The sequence below is a fragment of the Xenopus laevis genome, chromosome 2S (assembly GCF_017654675.1).
Source record: "Xenopus laevis strain J_2021 chromosome 2S, Xenopus_laevis_v10.1, whole genome shotgun sequence".
Classification (NCBI taxonomy): Eukaryota; Metazoa; Chordata; class Amphibia; order Anura; family Pipidae; genus Xenopus; species Xenopus laevis.
Genome location: NC_054374.1, coordinates 143,985,495 through 144,008,480, shown reverse-complemented (window position 1 = coordinate 144,008,480; position 22,986 = coordinate 143,985,495). Strand labels below are relative to the sequence as shown.

At 39.2% G+C, this 22,986-nt stretch overlaps 1 protein-coding gene across 3 annotated transcripts in view; it reads right to left on the bottom strand.

Annotated features, from left to right (window-relative positions):
* The window catches only part of LOC108709942 (serine/threonine-protein kinase DCLK1), a 221,752-nt gene that overhangs the window by 166,296 nt on the left and 32,470 nt on the right, over positions 1-22,986 (bottom strand). For all 3 annotated transcript variants that reach the window (XM_018250241.2, XM_018250240.2, XM_041584499.1), the window contains exon 3: positions 21,438-21,784. In XM_018250241.2, the coding sequence (XP_018105730.1) occupies positions 21,438-21,784 (347 nt within the window). The remainder of the gene's footprint in view (positions 1-21,437; positions 21,785-22,986) is intronic.

Genomic DNA, 22,986 nt, shown 5'->3' with positions numbered 1-22,986 from the left:
GATGGATCAAGGTGCAGGGGATGGAACAGTGAAGTGGAGGCAATGTGTAGCAGGACTGACAGCCCAGTGGAACCACCCACACACCACATGGAGAGATACATCATTATGAAGAAAGAACACCAGGAAAAAAAGCACAATTTGTGTCTCGCATCAATATATTTGGTCTACTTCTCAGAAGCTCAATGATAGACCTCACAGAGGAAAATTGTATGTAAATGGGAGAGCGTGAAGAATTGTGTGGGACCGTGTGATGCTACAAAGCAACGTGCACGTGAGCGGCTTCCCGGGGTGTTGACTTGGAGCAGTGACTCATTTGTTATTCATGGTTTATTTTCTCTTTTGTTTAAAGGCATTTAACTAATCTGCAACCCAAATATATACAGTGTATTGCACAGACCCTATAGCTCTGCAGCACATGCCTCCAAACATTGCAAAGTGATTTCTTCTGCATTTTAAAGAGGGTACGTGATTCATCTGGCAAAAACGAGGCAATTACAGTTAATTTCAAAACAAAAGTATTTGACCCAAGGGTCATTTACCAAGTGCAAAATAGGGTGCAAAGGGCAAAAACTGGTGCAAAACATTTGCATTTGGCATTGCTGTAGTATGAGGGGAAGGGAGGGAAAGAAATGTAGGTTTCCCACCCTGTTCCACTTACCTACCTGTCATTCAGATGCAAGTTTAGAGATGCAAAAGGACATAAACTGCAACACCGCCGATCCTTACACAGCCACAGTGCATTGTGCTTAAGCCTTAAAGGAGAACTAAACCCTAAAAATGAATATGGCTAGAAAGGCCATATTTTATATTATGAACTTTTTAACCAGCCTAAAGCTTCAGCATCTCTATAGTAGTTATGGATCCAGACCTTTAAAGTTGTCCATCTTGGATTTGTTCATAACACTCCCATACTCAGTGGCTCTGAGCAGCCCAGAGCATGTGCAGGGAATAGGCAGAAAAGAAGATGGGGAGCTACTGGGGCATCTTTGGAGACACAGACCTTTACTGCTAAAGGGCTGTGGTTGCCTTGGGCTGCTACAAAAGTCTAAAACATAATGTACAACATTTCTGTCCTCCTTCTTTTTTTTTTATAAGCTTTAGTTCTCCTTTATGCTTTCTTTGTCTGATTATACAAGTTAGCACTGAAGCATCTAAGCAATCTAAAGGAATACAGCCCTACATTTTTTAAATAGAAAGAGTGACAAAAAGGTTGTTTTGAACATGCCCATATTTGTGGCCACAGCCCTAGTAATTACCATGTCCATTTTACAAAATTTGGCAGGTTATGAACATTTTAACACATTTCTGTAGTTTTTATGTATTACAGTTTTGCTAATGAAGGTGAATTGCCTATTAAGCTGCAAGTCAGTTTCCCCAAGAGACCTGCTTATCTTAAATTGTTGTAAAGTATCTATTCTGGGCTCTCTGCCAAAAGTCAATTAAGTTGGAAATTTTGTATCTTTTTCTGGCTGTTCAGTGCAGGAGATCAAAGAGAAAGTCGGGACATTTCAGTAACAAACCAGGGACTGCAGGTTGAGCTGTCAAAATCGGGACTGTCCCACGGAAAACGGGACAGTTGGGAGGTATGATCTAAAGGTGTTTGTACACTAGGCAAGTGGCCATTTATTTTACGATTCCCATGATAGGGGAATCCTAGTTATTATAGTTCCATTCATCCAATGGGCCTAAAGTTTGGATCTACAGGAAGTAAAAGGTGTGGGGGGGGGAGGCATAACATTAAGGGGCACATTTACTAAGCTCGAGTGAAGGATTTGAATGGAAAAAACTTTGAATTTTTTTGGCTACTTCGACCATCGAATTGGCTACTTCGACCTTTGACTTCGACTTTGAATCGAACGATTCCAACTAAAAATCGTTCGACTATTCGACCATTCGATAGTCAAAGTACTGTCTCTTTAAAAAAAACTACTACCTACTTCACCACCTAAAACCTACCGAGCACCAATGTTAGCCTATGGGGACCTTCCCCATAAGCTTTCTAACCAATTTCTGATCAAAGGAAAATCGTTCGATCGATGGATTAAAATCCATCGAATCATTGTTCCTTCGAATTGTTCGTTCAAACGATTCGGTAAATCCTTCGACTTCGATATTCGAAGTCCAAGGATTTTACTTCGATGGTCGAATATCAAAGGGGTTAATTAACCCTCGATATTCGACCCTTAGTAAATGTGCCCACTTCAAATCTCTTCCACTTGCCCCTTGCAGCTCGGGTTCATATCATTACTTTTGTGTGATTGAATATACTGGCAGCTTTCAAGCAGTAATAACCTTAACCTTGGAAAAAAACAAGAATAAAAAAATAATCAGACAGGCAATGCTTAAGGGAACCTGTCAACTTGAATTCCCTTCTGGATCACGTCCCTTTCCCTACAATGTGTCATACAAGGATATTGTGCTTTAGTGCTATATGAATGTCTGATCTTTTTATATGTGATTACTTAAGTGTTTAGGGCTCTGTATATCTAGAGAATAATTGGTCTGTAGTCAAGTCTTTTACCCTTTGCTGTAATAAAGATGACCTGGCCACATTTATACAATGTATGTATAACTTTATTTATAAAGCAATGTTAAGGAGCCGCAGCGCTGTACAGTGCATAAAAGTACAATATATATAAAAGTATACATGGGGGAGATCAGGACAAATAGCTTAAGTGCTATGTGGTAAGAGACATAGTGGGAAGGAGGTCCCTGCCCCATAGAGCTTACAATCTAAGTGGATGGGAGGCTAACATACAGGCACAAATTGGAGATGAAAAAGTGCACAAGGTAAGGCATAGTCAGTAGGGACAGGACTAGGCTAATGTTCTAGTGGTTCAAAAGGTAGACTCTTACTTTTTTCTTGAAGAAATTAAGAGTTTAGGGATGACAGTATTCAGTAGTCATTGCAAAGCAAAGCGCTATTTATCACACAGGTTTCTCCTCACACTTTAATGCTCTTTCCCTAAAGACATTAAATAAGTTCCTTATTCATAAGGGAATATGCCTTGTCTAGACAAACACAATGATACAGTGCCAACATGAAGAACTACCTAGAGGCTAATCACTTCAACACTTTAATTTATATTTATAGAAGTCATAGAGAAGATAAGTAGATAGCAGCTTGAACTCCAATGAACAGTCATACTGGGGCCTTTGTTTTTGGGTGTAATTAAGTGAGGTACCCAGAAAAAATGGGAAAGCCGGTTGGTTTTACTAAATTGCACTTCTAAATCGCTTTAAAATTAATGAATCACTAATTCAATGTATGTAGGAAAACTGCTTTGAATTACATTTTCTTTCATTAGGCAACAAGAAAAAATAATTGGGTGGACATCCCCTTTAAGCAACTGCAATTCTGGCTGCCGGCTCTGTATAAGTAATTATATTTCACTCCATCCAACCGAAGTGCCACTGAGCAATACAGCAGAGAGAAGACTGCAGCAACACCACGGTGCTAATAAATCCTGTTAATATAATGTACAGCTGTGAAACTGAAGGGAACAAGATGACTAATGGGATTTACCTCACAATTATCTGATGGATGCAAGGACGCCAAGATGGTCATTAATAGGTGACAAAATGCATTCGCATTCTTTTCTATGAGCTTTTCTCACTTGGCTGCGGTGGCTGATGCACTGCCCAAGCCTGACTACTGCATTGCAGCCTTTTTTGGAGGATTAAAGTAACACTGGCTATGGGAAAATGTTCAAAAAGTTTTCAGGTTCAAGCACCCAATCCTTTTGTCCTAAATGTACTCAATTAAATGTTGACTGGTTTCATTACTTGTGTCTGTCTCTCCCTGGAAAAGCTTCTGAATCACAAACTTAACCTCTATATCAAACTAAACCCAGTTTGGGCATTGCTACACCTGAATTACCCTGATTCATCTTTGAAGCCACACCCAAAATCTTTATTCAATATTCTTAACAACGTGATTACATTGTTGACAGCAGCTACAAAGAAATTCTTATTCTTAAACGGGTTATCTGTATCTACACCTTCAATAAAGGATATCTTGTCCCTCTTAAGGGTTAGTCCACACAGGGCGTTTTGGGGAGGATTGGTCGCCTTCTTCTTACCAATTTTAGAGAAGTCCGACCAATCCTTCGAAATTATCGTGAAGTTAGTGGGATTCGAACGATCGTACATCTTACGATTTTTCGGCCGACATCTGTCAGGAAATTGATCGGCCAGCTCCCAGTGCAATGTATCTATGTTTGCAGGGCCAAGCAGGCAGCTCCCCTTTGTTTTCCTGGCAAATTAGTCTTTTTAGTTGATGGTCAATTCGTATGATCGTACGATCGTTCCGAGAAAATTGTGGTCTCACGATGAGGATAGGATCTTTTAAAAATCTCAACATCTATGGCCATCTTAATTGCCTCGTTTTTGCGGCGACCAATCTCTCCAAACGCCTTTCCTGAATCTCGCCAGCTAAAATGAACAAACGCTGGTGCTAATCACACGTGCCGATTCATTTTCCGAAGTCGCCCAAACTTCAGAAAGCGAATTGCTGCGTGTGATTAGCGACGGCGTTTTTTCATTTTAGCCGGCGCAGTTTCAGGGAAGGCGTTTGGGGAGATTGGTCACCGCAAAAACGAGGCGATTAGTCGCCAGGCGACCAAATCTCTCCAAAACGCCCTGTGTGGCCTGACCCTAAATCACTTATGCTGGCAAGAAGCGATAAGGATTAAAACTGCTGATCCTCACCTTAAACAAGATTTCATTAACAATTGGATGTTATATTGGGACTTTTTTGACTCCGTTCACTTGGATTGCTACATTTATAATTGTAGTTTGTAACTCATTTCAAAAAGTTTATTTACATTTGTGATGTGTTTGTGGTCACTTACATGTTCCGGCATATCCTTAATATCTTTCTTGTTCAACTTTCAAGATTAGCTGAGCATTTTTAGGTTAAAATGTTTTGTTTTACTTTAGTTTTCTTACTTAGCTCTAATAACAGCTGCTTAGGTGTATTCTCCATCATCAAATGGATAATTATCATTCTTCTACGACACCTAACTCTCTAAACTGTACAAGTTTGTGTTATAGTCCTTCAATGGACCAATGTTATATCTTGCTTGTTTTTGTAAAACCCAATAAAAGAGAGGGGCCATATTACTATGGTAAAACACTTGAGTAAATGAAATTGACCCAAGTACAGGTCATATTCTTTTTATTTATAGTAGAGCATTAATGCATGACAGATGTAATCAGAAAGTGATGGAAGTAGTAGCCCAACAACATCGAGAGAGCAGGAGGCTGCACAAAGTTGCATCTGAAACGTAAATAGGGGGCAAGTTGCAGAAGTTTAGACCTGGACATTCATGCAACAAGGAAGCTTTATCATTAGCATTTGGTCAAGGCAGGTGTAACACAAAGGGGTCGTCTACTTTTTTTTACTTTTTTATCTACATTTGAATGAACCACATTCAAATGTAGAAAGAGTTGGGGAGCAACACAAGCTTGTAAAAAGTGGTTGGGGATGCCAAACAAAAATTGTGATTGGCTATTGGTAGCCCCTTTGTGGACTGACAGCCTATAGGAGGTTTTTTTTCGCAGTACATCTCAATATTTTCAAATGAGACTGCAAGTACTCTTGAAGAAGGGAGTTGCCCAAAAACTTTTGCTGGGATCTTGAATGAAACTAGACCAATCGTGTCATGTGAGTGTCATTTGGAAATATTGCAATATATGTGCATATTACCTCCATAAGCTGCAGAGTTACAAAATAGAGCATCACCTACATATAAATCCTACATCAGCTCCACACATGGATTAAAGTATTGTTCTGTTTGGCAGTTCATCTGGTTTTTATGTAACCAAAACTTCCAAGCCAGGAATTCAAAAATAAGCACCTGCTTTGAGGCCACTGGAAGCAACATCCAAGGGGTTGATGAGGAATATGTTACTCATGAGCCACTGGTTGGGGATCACTGACCTAGGTCCCCTATGCAACGGAAAGCCTGCACCTTACACAGTGCTTCCACAATTTTAATGACATTTTAATAACAAAAATTATAGGGCAGAAGAATTTCTGATATTTTTTTCTATGAACCACAAACACATTTTTTTATCCCTCTATATTATAAAATCTAAAGGATGTTGATATCCTTTATAAATAACTTCAATTTAAAAAAAAAAGTTGAAGTAGAAATGCAATGGGAATTTTAGAAAGAAAACATTTCTATCAAAACAGATTTTGTTATGCAGAAAGTGTCGGAAGAAATTCAAAATCGGACCAAATTCAAACACTATATAAAACCACCCCAAATAGTTCTTTTAAATTGCTGTATGTGAAATTAAAATAAACACCAGATGTATCCCATTTTTAAATATGTTTTACAGTAAAAAAATAAATAGGTATAATATCTGCTATTATTGTGTTTCAGAAACTCATAATAATTACTAATTGAAGAAAAGTACAGGTATCTATTACAGGTATTGAATCTGTTATCCAGAATGCTTGTGGCCTGGGGTTTACCAGATAAGGGAACTTGCCATAATTTGGATCTCCACACTTCAAGTCTACTAAAAAAAATTATTTAAAGATGAAATAATCCCAATAGAATTATTTTGCTTCCATAAATGATTAATTCTATCTCAGTTTAGGTATTGTACTGTACTGTACTGTAATTCAGAGCTTTCTGGATAAAAGGCTTCCGGATAACAGATCCCATACCTATATTTGTTCTGCAATTTAGATCTCCATACCTTAAGGGGCCGATTTATCAAGGGTCGAATTTCGAAGTAGAAAATACTTCGAAATTCGACCATCGAATTGAAATACTTTGACTTCGAATATCAAAGTCGAAGTATTTTTCAGCAAAATTGGCCATCCTGCGATCAAAGTAAAGTCGTTCGATCAACGATTAAATCGTTGAATCAAACGATTTTAGCATACGATCGAACGATTTTGCTTCGATGTGTAAAGACTTAGAAAATGGTTGTTGAAGGTCCCCATAGGCTAACATAGCACTTCGGCAGGTTTAATTTGGCGAAGTATTGAAGTTGAAGTTTTTTTAAAGAGACGGTACTTCGATTATGGAATGGTCAAATATTCGAACGATTTTTACTTCGAATCGAATTCGAAGTAAATTCGAAGTCGTAGTATCCTATTCGATGGTCGAAGTATCCAAAAAATTACTTAGAATTTCGATTTTTTTTTTTTACTTCAAAAATTCCCTCGAATTCACTTCGACCCTTGATAAATCTGCCCCTAAGTCTAAAAAAAAAAAAATTAAACATAAACCAAACTGGATTGTTTACCACCATTATGGAGTTATGCTAAGTTTGTATTAAAGGAGAAGGAAAGGTCTATTTAATTGGGGGTGCCACAAGTTAGACACCCCCAAGGTATTATATATATTTACCGTAAACCCCAGGCTGATACTCCTATCAGGAGAAAACTGCACTGGTCCGGGGGTTCTTCCAGCGAGCGCCATAAAGCAGTTGGCTTCCTTCTTCTTCTTTCTTCTGATTTCCCGGGGCAGACGCATTCGCAGTAGAATGAAATAGCCAACTTTTTTGTTAAAGTTCGGCTTTTCATGTTACTGTGCATGCGCACCCGTGCAAAGAAAGAAGAAGCCGGAAGCCCATCGCTCCATGGTGCTCGCTGGAAGAATCCCGGGCCGGTGCCATCTTCTGCTGATAGAAACCTAACTTTTGGCACCCCCAAGTAAATAGCGCCTTTCCTTCTCCTTTAAGGACATGGTATTGCTGAGTCTATGGGAGATAAACTTTTTGTAATTCTGAGTTTTCATGGTTTCAATGGTTTTCCTATACCTGTAATATAATATATTTAAACACTACTGTGCCTATTCTTTTTTAACCCTACACTGGCTGATACTCTCAGGTATTCAACCAACTTGCCAGTGGGATGATCGGATATGAGTGGCCGACTTTCTACTGTTCCATTTATTCAGGCCGAGGCTTCTCTTCCTCATATAATCATGCACCATACACTGGCACATATGTTGCACTGGCAAATAACATTTACCACCATGTTTGATCGATGAACCAACCAATATCCATTGAAAAGAGAGAGAGATATTGATTGCCAGACACTACTCACATTCTGAAAAACTTTTAAATACAATTTTATTGGTAAGCATATGGCCAGTTTTATAGCCCCAAGCTTTCCATAGCTCTTACCCACACTGAAATATAAATATACCTTGGTTGCATGCCGTGCACTTATCTGATATGATCTTACATTGTACTTGTGTCATATAGATGCTGTATATTCATCAAAGTGCTACTGTCTTTTGTGTAATGGCATTTATTTTAAATAAACCCAGCACAAGAATACAGAAACTGATAATATTTATATATCTAGTGCTCTTAAGCTAAAAGCATTTTAGTCACAGCAAAGGGTAATAATGGTCTCACTATACTAGGGAGATTAAGTATTGTAAATATTCCACCATGGATAGTTTAAGAAAGACTCACATTTCTATAGTCCTGTATTTTGTACCCACAGGTTTATATGGTTTTCTTCTGGATTATTACAGGATTGCACAATTCCAATGTCATAAAGCATTCCTGCTTTAGCTGACTTTTCCATTTTATTCGACTAATTGACCTAAAGAGCTCTGAAGTCTACAGACATAAACAAGCCTTTCCAGACATATGTACATCTTCTATAGTGACTTGTGGCTCTGATATAAATGCTGTAAGAACCTTAGTTCTACGGCTACTGTTTTTAAAAAAGAAGAATCCACATGAAATCCAGGTATGTAAGCTTATAAGGTCAATAGGAGTCTTTGAGATTTGTGTAAATCTTTTTCCTTATTTTAGGTTTTGATCTTGCAGTGATCTAGAAGCTAGGCCTGAAAAAACATATCTTAGAAGTTTAATTTCTACCAGCAAAAAACCCCAGTTTCAATCAATAATAATAATGTGAATAATAAGATCAATGAATAGATTTAAATACCACTCAGACTCCAAACAGATTGGAGTTTACAGATTAAATTTTTAGTGGTATTCAATGAACACCAGTCACACTTTGGCCTGATATGGTCCCTTCATTGTATCATTGAGTTGTCGGTAATTACAGGGCCACAGGGTGAGTCTAAAGCCATTCCTATGGATGTCCCAATTTACCCATGAAACTTCTCTCCCCATGTCCATTTGGCAGTGATAGAGCTAGGAGTTCCAAACATATCTCATTACGATGTCAACCCTATACTAAATGTATGGTATATAGATGACTTCCTAACCTGCTTGCACTGTTCTGGAGAGCTTAAAGGGATACTGTCATGGGAAAAACTTTTTTTTTCAAAATGAATCAGTTAATAGTGCTGCTCCAGCAGAATTCTGCACTGAAATCCATTTCTCAAAAGAGCAAACAGATTTTTTTATATTCAATTTTGAAATCTGACATGGAGCTAGACATTTTGTCAATTTCCCAGCTGCCCCTGGTCATGTGACTTGTGCCTGCACTTTAGGAGAGAAATGCTTTCTGGCAGGCTGCTGTTTTTCCTTCTCAATGTAACTGAATGTGTCTCTGTGAGACATGGGTTTTTACTATTGAGTGCTGTTCTTAGATCTACCAGGCAGCTGTTATCTTGTGTTAGGGAGCTGCTATCTGGTTACCTTCCCATTGTCCTTTTGTTTGGCTGCTGGGGGGAAAAGGGAGGGGGTGATATCACTCCAACTTGCAGTACAGCAGTAAAGAGTGATTGAAGTTTATCAGAGCACAAGTCACATGACTTGGGGCAGCTGGGAAATTGACAAAATGTCTAGCCCCATGTCAGATTTCAAAATTGAATATAGAAAAATCTGTTTGCTCTTTTGAGAAATGGATTTCAGTGCAGAATTCTGCTGGAGCAGCACTATTAACTGATTCATTTTGGGAAAAAAAAAATTTTCACATGACAGTATCCCTTTAAATATAAGTAGGGGGTTAATTTCTCTAACATACAGATGTATTCAAGAGATGCCCAAAAATGAAATATGAGATAATTCTGCCATAATGATTTAAACTGCATTCCAGAGTATAATTAGGATAAGATGACTCAATGGAGGATACTATTGGCTGCAGCTACAGTGATAAAATAACTCAGCTTCAGGTCATTCATAAAGAACAAATACCCACACAATTCTTCCTGTAGGATGTCATTTAGCAACAGTTGATGGGGCACTATTATAAAACAGTAAATAATGCTTTTACAACCATAAAAAATTACTTTCCTATAATAGAGGTTCATTGCAAAGTGATTGGGTTTCTGCTAGCACAATGAAGGACATTTTCTTGGGAATCCTTGATATGATTTTGATCTCAATACATTTTGGGAGGTGAGGATCTAGAAGGATGAAAGTGTGATCAGATGGAATGATGTGTCCTGGGCAAACAGCAGGCTGTGTTCCGCCAGACACAAATCTGATTAGGGAAAGAAACTACTGTACTGGAAGGCAGCCAAGATGTTGAGTGGGAGAAGGATAAGCATACAAATAGCAGGGTGCTGACATGTTGAAAGGGTACACTTCACAATCAGCACGAATCCAGGCCCATGTTGGAAACACATCAGAAAGACTTTCTGTCCCTATGATGAGGGCCCCCTCCAGGACTAGTATACACATCCTGACACAGGACTAAGGGCAGGTCATTAAGCTTGTGATATGTTCCAGGAGTACTGAGCATCTCCAATAACATTGAACTCCTTATAGACACTCTATTCCACATCAGAACACACTGGCATGTCGGTGTCTTATGAGTTATAAATATTCATGCATTTTTTTCAGACACACTAATCCACATGATAATTCCTTTGTAAACCCCCACGTTTGCTTTGTGTTTGTTAAACTGAAGGATTTTAATATAGTCAGTATTAAATCATTTTATGTTTATATTTGATGGATAGTTAAAAAAATGTTACATTTATGTGTTGTATTTTGCAATATTCTTGAAAAAGTGACTAACCAGCCATTAGTATACCAGCAAATAAAAATCATATTGCCATCCATGCCATAATTTGTATTTATTAAGATGGTGAAAGTGAAAGTTGGCAGGAAAGTTAACAGACAGGAATGAATACATTATAATCCCATTCATGAAATTCCGGCTTTGAAAATAGATATAAACTGGTTATGTCCACTGTCCCATATGCCCCTGTCTGTATCTTCCAAGCAATATTTGAGTTCAGAAGCCAGAATCTCTACAGACAGTGAGGGTCATTTATCAACACTGGGCAAATTTGCCCTTGGGCAGTAACCCATGGCAACCACTCAAATTGCTGCATTCATTGTTCCACTTGCGGCTGGCTTTAAAAAGCTAATCACTGATTGGTTGCTATAGGTACGTAACTGCCCAAGGACAAATTTGCCCAATGTTGATAAATGAGCCCCAACCCTGTCTTATATGCCATGTCCCATGTAACTTAAGGTTAGTTGAATTGACGCCGGCGTCGGAATTATCACCGGCGTCAAAAAACATTGACGTCGCCAGCGAATTTTCTATGGAATTTTGCAAATTTATTCGCCAGTGGCGAAACGCGGAAGTACTCAGTGTAATCGCGTCTGGCGAATAAATTCGCACATCACTAGAATACAGGCATTCACTGCTAAATAGTTATGGGGGATTTGGGGCAGTACAGAGTTTCAAGACTATAGCATTGATAGCCTAATAATGTTTGCAAATGTCATGCAAATACAGAGGAAAAGTGAACACATAGGTTTTCAACATATTAAAAGTTACATTTTCAAGTGTCAACTAAAAAGAAATAATCTGAGATGATGTCAGTTTTCACTTGGGAAATTTAGAAGTCACCTTGGAGTTCCTGTATAAAAGCTCTTGTCCTTTGCCCATGTGTCTTTATTTGGCAATGGAAAATTATAATATCTTTGCATTTTACAACAGGGGGTACATTATTCCCAATACACTATAATCATGGAATTGCTGTATATCAACATTTATGCAATGTCAAGGGTTGGCAATCTATGGGAAAAGGAGTTGATAGTTAGCAAGTAATTAGGTGTAATGCTTTCTATATAAATGCTAATGTCATGCTGTTTTTTGCCTGGAGTGAAATCCACAAAAATCAAGGTCATCGAGGTATTTCTGTTGAGTTATGAATGTTAAATTAAATTAAATGTTAAAGTAATTAAGATATGGGATGATTTTGCAGAGTAAGCTGGTGCCTCTGCAGCCCTAAAGATCCTCCAGTTTTGATGTTCCCTTTTTAATGTAATCATTAAACAGTCCCGTGCAAAGCTGTTCAGCATTTTTTTCTCTACCTTTTTACCCTTAGTTGTTACTGTATAAATTATAATTAAATAAGCTTTGATTATACAGAGAGACTCTTATACAAGTGATAACAGGGGAAAAGTACAGCAAGGGACCTGTCATTGGCTCTTTCAACCTTCTCCTTGATCCACTGCTTTAAGGAATCAGAGGACTTCAGGTAACAATTTATTGTTCTATTTAATTTAATGGAGCGAGTAGATTAGATTACGGGGACAAATTACTATTAATGAGAGACATACATTTTACTGGGGAAAGGGGGCTCAAATCTGGGAGACTCCTGACGAATGCCAAGGGAGTTGATGGGTCTAAAATAGAGTTAAATACCTATATAATAAAATCCCTAATTTTTGCTTTAAGTCTTGAATGTATTTTCTCTGTCCACCTACTGTATTTGTAATGTTTCTCATTTTGATTTGTTTTGGATAATGAGGAAGGAACATGCAGTCGATGTCCGAGAGAGTTTGTATCTCCTCAAGGCTGGTGCAAGTATAGAGGAGCCACTATGGTGGGATTGGCCAAGGACATGCTCACTGCTTCAAGGCATACTCAGTCAAGGCCCACTGTACAATAAAGACAGGTATTCAGCTGCCACTTTGCATTCTGTGGGCTCTTACTTCAAATTCAAGTGATAAACACCCTAAAAACTACAGTGTTTAAAAGGCCAGATTATCTGGGGCCTTTTCTATATTAATTTAACAATCACAAAAGAAACCCATTACAATGGTTTTGAGGGCATTGAGAACACACATCTTTCAAAATGAAAACTCTTAAACAAATGTTTCTTTGTGTCATTAGGCAAATTAAAAAAGCTTCCAGAACCTCCTCGACATGCAATGTAGCGTTGCCAAGATTTAAAAATCAGCTCTGTTCTTGTACTCCGTGGCTGTTCCTTGGCAACCAGCAGACAATTGGGTTACCAGGGAGATTTGATAGCGCTGACAGACTAAAAAATGTAGGGAGTGGAGCCGGCAACAACCTCACGAACAGAAGAAAAATGTAACCTTTCGCGGAGACAAGAAACTGGCTAAATGGCAAAAGGAAATTGCAGAAGAAAATGAGAGCACAACATTTGCTTCATTTTGATTTGTAATTCTGATTTCCTTTGTTAGTTAAATTGAATGTCAACTTTTTTAAAAATATGAGTCTTGAGGGCTTATTCACTATGGGTACAAGTGCAGGAAATTGCTCCCCTCAGAGTCCATAGAAAGTAATCCATTGCCTTGTTCCATATTGAAGATCCAAGGTGCAGATTATGGCTCCTAAGATGGCCATAGACAAACAGATCCTATCGTATGAATCGAGGATTCGTACAATTTTCGGATCGTGTGTGGAGAGTGCCGCCATCTTTCGTCCGGCGGAGATCGGTTGTTTGGTCAATCGGACAGGTTTGATTTAGACCCGACTGATTCCACCGAAGCCCATTGCGCATCGTAATTGGATCGTTCGGGCATACAGCCAAACTTTCAGATTACCCCCAATATAGCCATGCTCGTTAATGGTATTTCGGGGAAAGATCAGATCGTTTGGCGATGTCGCCAAATGAGCAGATCTTTGCGTCTATGGCCACCTTTACAATCACAAGGGGCCCCCTGTACTGAATGCCTCTGCTGGGCAAGCAATAAATAAAGGGCTCCAGGTCACTTTATGTACCTGCCAGTCTTTCTTTGCACCACCTGAATAAAGCACAATAAAAACTCACATCAGGGGATACCTGTTTGATGCCCCTTCTGTATGTGGAGCTGTATGTGGAGATGTATTGTGGGCAAAATACATGACTTGTACATGAGCCCTCTTGAAAGAGAACTTTCTTTTTGAAAATTAAAAATATACCTGTGGGTGTGCATTTAGTTTATTTGCCCCAGCAAAAGGAAACTCAGTTTACTGTGCTTGAATAGCTAAACAAATTGATTAAGAAGGATCACATTGGTTAAGCTTTCCATGTCTGCAAGTGAAAAGTAAGGAGAATGAATTAGAATAAACACATAGGATCTCTATTTAACGTTGCCACTCACAAATGCTAAATCAGTGAATAGTGAATGGCGAATTTGGCGCGTTTCACTTTGCCGAAAAATTTGCGGATTTCCCGCAAAATTTGTGAAACGGCAAAAAATGTGTGAAACGGCGCCGGCATCTCATTTTTGACGCCGGCATCCATTTTTGTGATGCTGGTTTCGTGAATTTATTCGCCGGTGGCAAATTGCGGGAATTTGCCGCGAATTCGCACCTGGCAAATAAATTCGCCCATCACTATCAGTGAACTATTTTATAGTGCACCTTATAGTATTTGTTACAGACCTGACAAGAGAACTAATCCAGATAATATATCACTGCGCCACTGTCATTTCTGGAGAATCAGCCCACATTCTTCTCCATTTGCTGGGACGGAGGGAGAAAGGTTAAGAAAAGCCGTCTTTGGCAGTGAAAGAAAATTATCCCAAAAAACTGAAATTTGCTGTTCTAACAAGAACGGCAATCATTCAATGCTTATACATACTTACATACTTGACATTCATAGATAGATAGATAGAATAAGGATAGGTGTTCCTAATTCACTGTTAATTATTTCATGTAGGAAAATCCATGAAAATTTTGTTCAAAACCTTTGAGCCTTAAAGGAGAACTAAACCCTAAAAATGAATATAGCTAAAAATGGCATATTTTATTTAATGAACTTATTACACCAGCCTAAAGTTTCAGCTTGTCAATAGCAGCAATGATCCAGGACTTCAAAATTGTCACAGGGGGTCACCATCTTGGAAAGTGTCTGTGACACTCACATGCTCAGTGGGCTCTGAGCAGCTGTTGAGAAGCTAAGCTTAGGGGTTGTCATTAATTATCAAGCAGAAAATTAGGTTGGCCTTTAATAAAAGCTGATGCTACAGGTCTGATTGTAAAATGCTGATGCTAGTTGCATTGGCTTCTAAGCTGTCATGTAGCAATTCTCTTTATTAACTATTAATCAACTATTTATATTCTATGTGTACTGTATATTGTGAGTGGGTCCCTAAGCTCAGTAAGTGACAGCAGCACAGAGCATGTGCAGTGAATCAGCAGAAAAGAAGATGGGGAGCTACTGGGGCATCTTTGGAGACACAGATCTTTACTGCTAAAGGGCTGTGGTTGCCTTGGGCTGGTACAGAAGCACAAAACATAAAGCACAACATTTCTAGCTACTTCTTTAGTTAAGCTTTAGTTCTCCTTTAAGAGCATGTGAACAGAAGCAGAAGACCCAGAGGCTGCTGGGATTTCTACAACTAGAGCCCAGTTGAAGCCACTACTGATGTTTACCCCACAATGGCCCCAATTTAGATGGGACAGAAAGTGGATATTTTTTGGGGCGGATCAGAGGCATATCTGGGAGAAACTGGGTGGGGCAGGGTGGAAAGCAGCTTTGGCTAATTCGTTTTATCTTTTGATTTTCTTAGGTTAGGGGTTACACTAATGTGTAATAACTATATATGTATTATCTCCAAGATTTGTTTGGTGAGCTCTAAAACAGTTTTCTGCCATGTCAGGTCCCATAATTGCCATGTAGTCCATTGTTTTCAGGCAGTTCCCACACTTCTGCACAAAGGCTACATAGTGCATATTTGTAATTGAAAATAATTATTCCAGCAGTGTATAATTAACCTGGGCACTGTCATTTGTGTTTACACTCTTAAATTAATTTTCAGCTTTCAAGGCCACAGAAACAGTACCATTTCCCAGACTTCCCATCTGGTGCCCTGAAATGTCACCGGGGAGTAGCTTTGTGCCGTGCCAGAACATGAGCGCAGAAGCAGAGTTAAGGAAAGATTTAAGGCCAGTGAAGTGAGCCATGAAATACATTCCCAAATGAATAACACATTTTCCTAATGTTCTCTTTGAATATTTAGGCTAAACTAGTTTGCCATTCCATCCTGATTCTATTTTACATGGTTTCCTTCCTTTATTTTGTATTGTTTCTTTCCCACTAGTCACCTAACTGGGCCAGTAATTCAGCACTGGGCTTTGGTTATGCTTTTCTATTGCTAGTGAAATATTCCAATCCAGTCTCAATCTCATTTCTTGCAGAGTTGGAACTTGAAGTTAAGGTTTTTAAAAGCAAAATAAAATAAATTTTAGGGTTGGAACTACAGCCATTATCTTGAGCCAAGAATGATGTTGATATCTATTGATTGACAAAATGAAGCTTCATTCTTCTTTCTAACAGGCCTGTAAGGAGCACTGGGGTGACCATCACTTGGCTCAGGTGCCCAGGTAAATATAAAACATAGGGAAGGCTACAGGGCATCTGTTTCATAAAGAAAACTGGCTAAGCAGCAAAGTGTCTCAATCATTTTGATCAAGCTGAACATGCTACAAATAATTATAGTACATAGCTTAAAGACACATCTCTCTTCTTTTGCCATCCATGCACCGCAGGTCATTCTGCTCAGCCAAACGGAATAAGTGTTTGGCATTTTTCACACACACTGACCAGCCAGGCATGATGAAAAAGGGAAGAAAGCATAATCCATATGTTGGGAACACATGTCATATTACTTACATCCTACACATATGATGGTTAGTTTACAAATCTTTTTTTGTATCTGTTATTGCTTTTTTTAAGCAAAACATTGTCTTTTCTGATGGACTTGTACAATGTAGGAATCCTTAGTGCAATGAAGAGCTGTACCACAGAGTACAATATGTCCCACTGCCCCAGCACAAAGAACCCAACCCAAAAAACAAATCACTTTTAGAATCATGGTAAATTGGGGAATTTCAGGCACTGTGTTCAGCGTCAGACTTAAGGTGGCCATAGACGTAACAATTACGATCTTCCTTGGAAAAGTTCTTTCCAAGAAAGATCGTTTGTTTCAATACACACGAGTAGAGCTGAATCATCCAATATACAGGTAGATATACAGGTAGAAACAATAGAATTCTACCAGTATCTGACGATTCAGCACTAACAATGGCTGATGTTTGAGGCCTTCAAAGGCAGCCGATCAAAATTTTCCGTCCAGCCCGATTGATGAGCCGATAGCCGATATCCAAGTCTTCGCCCGATAACGGTTGGCTCTTTTCCCACCATACACACACTGAATATCGTACGAAAATCTATGACCACCTTTAGGGGGTCTGGACCCACCTGGTCCGCATCCCCCGGGCCCCGACTCCCCCTCCTCCACCTGCATTGGCCCCTGACCCCTCCTCCACTACCTGCACAGGCCCCCAACCCCTCTCTGCCACTGACAAGACCCCCGACCCCGCTCTGCCGCCCACAAGGGCCCCCCGCCACAAATCCCCCTGAGCACTCTGGCCCCGTTACTCACCCCCCAAGGGGGACGGCAGGAAGGAGCAAGGCTCTGACAGCATCAGTGAGTAGGCCTGGGCCGGTGGGGACCCTGATTGTATTTTTATGCATCTTTCATACTTTGGGGCTGAGATTTCTACCTATCCTCTGTTTACTACAGAACATTCAGACCATAGTGGTCTTCACTTCATTGGAGGAATATAGATCCTTCACAGACTGACTAAGGTAAGAAAGATTATTTGTGCAAAGGATAAAAACACAAAAAAAAAATTACCATGCATAGGATGGACTTGTACCTGTCCATGAAGTTTCTACAGGTGTAAGATTATCCAGAATGTTTGGGATCTGGAGGTTTCAAGGTAAGGATTCTTTCCATAATTTGGATCTCCATACCTTGAGTCTGCTAAAATATATTTAAACATGAAATAAAACTAATAGGATTGTTATGCCACCAATATGGATTCACGTGACTTGGTCGGGATCAAGTACAAGCTACTGTTTTAGTATTACAGAGAAAAAAGAAATCATTTTTAAACACTTGATTTATATTCTTAAAATTAAGTCTATAGAAGATGGTCTTCCCATTCTTCAGAGCTTTCAGGTTTTCAGATATGGGATGTCATACCTGCTATGTCTAAATCATAATTTAAAAAAAGGTAGGATGATAGCCAACCTTTGCCCTTGCTCTGTTTCCAATTTGGTGGATCAAGGTTGGCGAGTACCATATTTGTCTGGCAGTAAATGTCAAGGAGGAGTATGAAACCTGATTGGGCCTTGGATTTCAGTGTGCAGTTCCTACTTAGCAATCACTTCTTGGGAATCTAAATGTGTATGTGGCATAGACAAAGTTCCCGCCAACCCAGGGGTCCAGATGCAACATTAGCGTTGGGGCTCACTGGGCTTTAATTACATCACTGTTTAATCAAACTAACACAAAGAGCCTCGTATATACACATAGCTGAGCAGCACATAACAGAGAAAACATTAGAAATATTGGATGCATATTGGATTTTGAATCAGAGTCAAAATCTTTATTTAATGGGAGGTATAACTCTTTGAAAAAGCGCCTATACTGACACGTGTGCCTGTTATCTCTGGGCATGTAACTGAATGAAAAACAGACACATTGTTGTTTATGCCACTTTGATTCCCTTTATTATCCCTGTTAATCAACTAATCTCATTCTAATGCAGAGCTAAACAAATCATTGGAGCTGTTGAGGCCATGAATGAGCACTAAGCCTTGCATTCACTTGTTCAAAGCCTCCTCTGTACACGTGCTTATCCGATTGTCATGTTTAGGGGGATTTGATCATCTGGTTGAAATTACTCCAGCTTTAATTCTAATGAAAAAAAAGAATAGACAGCAACTTTCATTTTCTCTGTTTTTAGCAGCACATGTTATACGGGGGGGGGGTTGGGCAGCCATCCAGAGTGCATTGCTCCAGCAGGGCTGAAATCTTCCCAACCACAAGAATTTGCTTGGGCTCATTGCCTGTACATAGTGGGTATTAGCAAATATGCCTGATGTTGTTGGATGTGCCAACACACTGATTGCAGAATCACAGGCATTATTTACTCCATCAAAAGTGCAAAAAGTGAATAACTTGCCATGAGCCACTACACCTCTTAGAGCTGCCATGGCTGATTCAAAACTGCTCACTTGGCAAAGAAGGTGTAACTTTTACTAAACAATCCAAGGAAATAACATAATCATCATAATAACAATGCAAAAAGAATCTCTTCCCCAACTCTCATGCTAAATTTCTATTACATATTAACACCCCCATCATATGTCAGTAGTAGTTTATACCTTGCTACCTTGCAATACCTATAGAATTTGAATTCTGAGAAATGTCTATTTCTTTATATGACGATGATGTCACAGACAGGTAGGGCTTAATTTGGGGCATTTAAATTAGGCAATTACAGGTATTACTGTCTCTTGATAAAGGGGGTCATCTTGAAAATACATTGTGTGGGATATTGAGTCCTGCACAAGAGTCTGGTAGTGATGGGAGAATAAATTTGCCAGGCATGGATTTGTGGTGATTTTCTGAGCTACGCCAACCCGCGAATAAATTTGCAAAACTGTGGTGAAAATTTGCTGGCGAAAAATTTGCCACATTAAAAAAACTAAAATTATATAAAAATTGTTGTGCATCAAAATTATTCGGACGCCCATTGACTTTAATGCGTTTGGACAAAACATGCGTGCGTGCGTATAAAAATTGACGCTCGCGCCAAAATTGACGTGCATCATAATTATTTTGATGCCCATTGACTTCAATGTGTTTCACAAATTTGTTGCCGTTTTGCAAATTTTTTCACTGTTTTGCAAATTTTTTCGGTGAAACAAAAGGGGACAGATTCGCCCATCACTAGAGTCTGGCATTCTTCATTATTGGAGATTGATTATAGACAGACAATGGGGGTTCCATTCATTTGGCTTCAATAAGTTGGGCTCATTAGCCTTATTAAAGCAGGATGCCTTTTAAACAGCTGTTCGCCTTTGAAGGGTAGACGGCACAGTGCCTGTGTTTTCAGAACAGCCCAGAACTAAGGTTTTTTTTAATTAATCAATAGATTTCTTAGGTGTATTCAAAATTTGCTTCATAAGTTAAATTATGCAAACTATATACTGTACATATTCCCCATTGAAATGGATACGTGGCAAGCTGCATATGCTGCTATTATTTTTATTTTAACTACTGTAATTTTAAAGGATCAGTTAGATACACATAATTACAATGCTTAATTTGATGTACAGTATTCCCTATTCCGTTTAACATTTCTGACATTACTTTCTTTGGAGCAAATCAGCACTATATTTATTCCAACCTACACCAAATGGGGAGATCTCTGTTACAAGTATCATGACTTGCTAAGCAAAGAGACATTTCACATTTACAGACTTGGGACGAATTGAGAGGTATAGATTTTTTATTTAAAGCATTCTAGGGGTTCATTTATAAGCACAGGTTCAAATGATGTGCGGTGCCCAATTGCACCAGGTCGTACCTTTGCTGATCTGATGTGCAGATCACAATAGCGAGAAAGGGAGCCATTAACTTATCATCTGCTTGAGCAGGTGTTACATACTGATGTACTTTGTGTCTCACAAATAATGTATAAGTAAGGGGATATGTATGTGGGCTTCTTTGGGCCACTCATGTCCTTCTTTCTTATGTGTAACATATAGGATTTCCATCACTAACACAGGGTCCTTCCCCTATAATTAGCCCACTGGTTACCTGAGCTCCCTGGGTGGTGGGTCCAGCCAACAAGAAAAATGCACTTTGCATGGACAATTACAATCCTATTCTGCCCTTACTATGCCCCAATTATGCCAAATCCCTACACCCACATGATACACACCTTTTGTAACAGTAAATGCTTTTCCATCTCAGGGTCCCCTTTAACTTCAGGACCCCTGAATGCAGTTCCCCCAAATCCTCCTGGTGTCGGCCCTGGGCATGCATCAGTTGCAACCACCAGCACTCCCCTGGGCATGCGTCCATACTATAAACAGGTATATCCTAATATATAGTGATTAAAGTACCCCCTATGGTCACCGAGGAGTTCCTTGACCATATAAAAGTACGAGGCCGAAGGCCGAGTGCTTTTATACAGGTCATGGAACTCCGAAGTAACTTCTAATAGCCTCATATTTTCCAACAAGGGGTACTTTATTTATTATAATACACAAGTTTTAGTGAGTCATTTGACAAAAATGACATCACTACTCACCATTTATAACTGATGACTTTACTAGTCACCGTTTATAAGTATACAATTTACAAGCTATTTATGGCTTTTGTGTATTATAGGTTAATAACCAATTCAACAGCCTCAATTCTGAAAAGCAACAAAGATCATTTCTCTTAATTTACCAGTGTCGACATACCTGTTTTCCATCCAGTGTGTACAGTCTCTTCACAACTCCAGAATCTAGCTTTATGGCATCAGTGATATCGGTAAGGACTTGCTCAAAGGAATGAGCTGTCTTTTTGTTCAGTAGAATCCGAACAGCTTTTCGGGGCTTCACGCCACTCCTGATGATGGTTACAAGCTTTGGCCTAATGAAATCCTTGTTCTCTCTTGCCTCAGTGATGTTTGGTTTGGGAGCAGCAAGCGGTTGCGCAGAACGAGGGGCGGTGGTGGTCTTCACATTCACTGACCAGTTCGGGTTTACATTCTTTGTGTAGTCAAGTTTTTTGAAAGGTTCAATAGATCCACATACATAACTTTCCCCTGAAAAATAGGAGGGGCAGGTAATATGTTAATTTAAACAAGCCAATGAGATAAATTCATATTATAATTATACCACTGGAAGACAGACCATGGGCGCATCTAAATAGTGTATTGGACCTGCTATACAAGATGCTTGGGACATGGGGTTTTCCGATAAGGGATCTTTCAGTAATTCTGATCTTCATGCCTTAAGTTTACTATAAAATCATGTAAACATTAAATAAACCCAATAGGCTGGTTTTGCTTCCAATAAGGATTAATTATATCTTAGTTGGGATCAAGTACAAGGTACTGTTTTATTATGACAGGGTGAAAATAATAATAATACTGTTATATAAATATATATATATGTATTTATATATTATATATATATATATATATATATATATATATATATTTAATATAATAATATATTATTAGTTTGGTAGAGTGACTAGGAAAAGGTGGAAAAGGTCACTCTAGCCTTTAATTTCTCCCCAGGTACTGAGTTAGGCTCCAAGAAGGGAGTTATTAAACAGAGAATCAGCGCTCGGTTTCAAGGCTTTAGTAGCCAGGGACTCCATTCCACAAATCCAGTCCAGAGATTGGAGTTCACCTTCCACAGGAAAGCTGTCCTGTGGAAAGGCTATTTAAAGTTAATTAGAATGGGAGAGTGTGTCTCTCAGCAGGGCACAGCAGGTAGGAGACTTGGCTGTGTTAGGAACTTCCAGAGGAGCTGGGAGTGCCGCCTGATCCTGCATGAAGCAGAGGGAGCCTGTGGCTGTGACTAAGAGCCAGAGTTGTTGTCTGTGTGGGACATTGGAGAAAAGCCAGGAGGCTAAAAGGTTCACTCCAAGACTATGAGTACAGGGGTGAGCCATAACAATTGTTTTGTTTGCTGGTAGTCCACAGGGGGCCCAGCCTAGTCAGGGACTGCTTCAAGGTGTGAAGGTAGTGCCCAATGGGCTAGGTTTTTATTTTATTATTTGTTTGAATGATAAAATGGTCACCCCTGTGTCTGTGGACAATACACTGTGTTTGTGAAAAGTAGGAAAATAAACGTGTTTTCCTTGAAGAAGCTGTGTGTCCCTGTCTTCATGCTCCTTTTTCCTATGCTGCCTGCTCACCACTGACTAATCCCCCTAAAAGTTACGTGTTCAAGCCGCCAGCTTGCCACAATATATAATATATTATATATATATATATATATATATATAATAGGC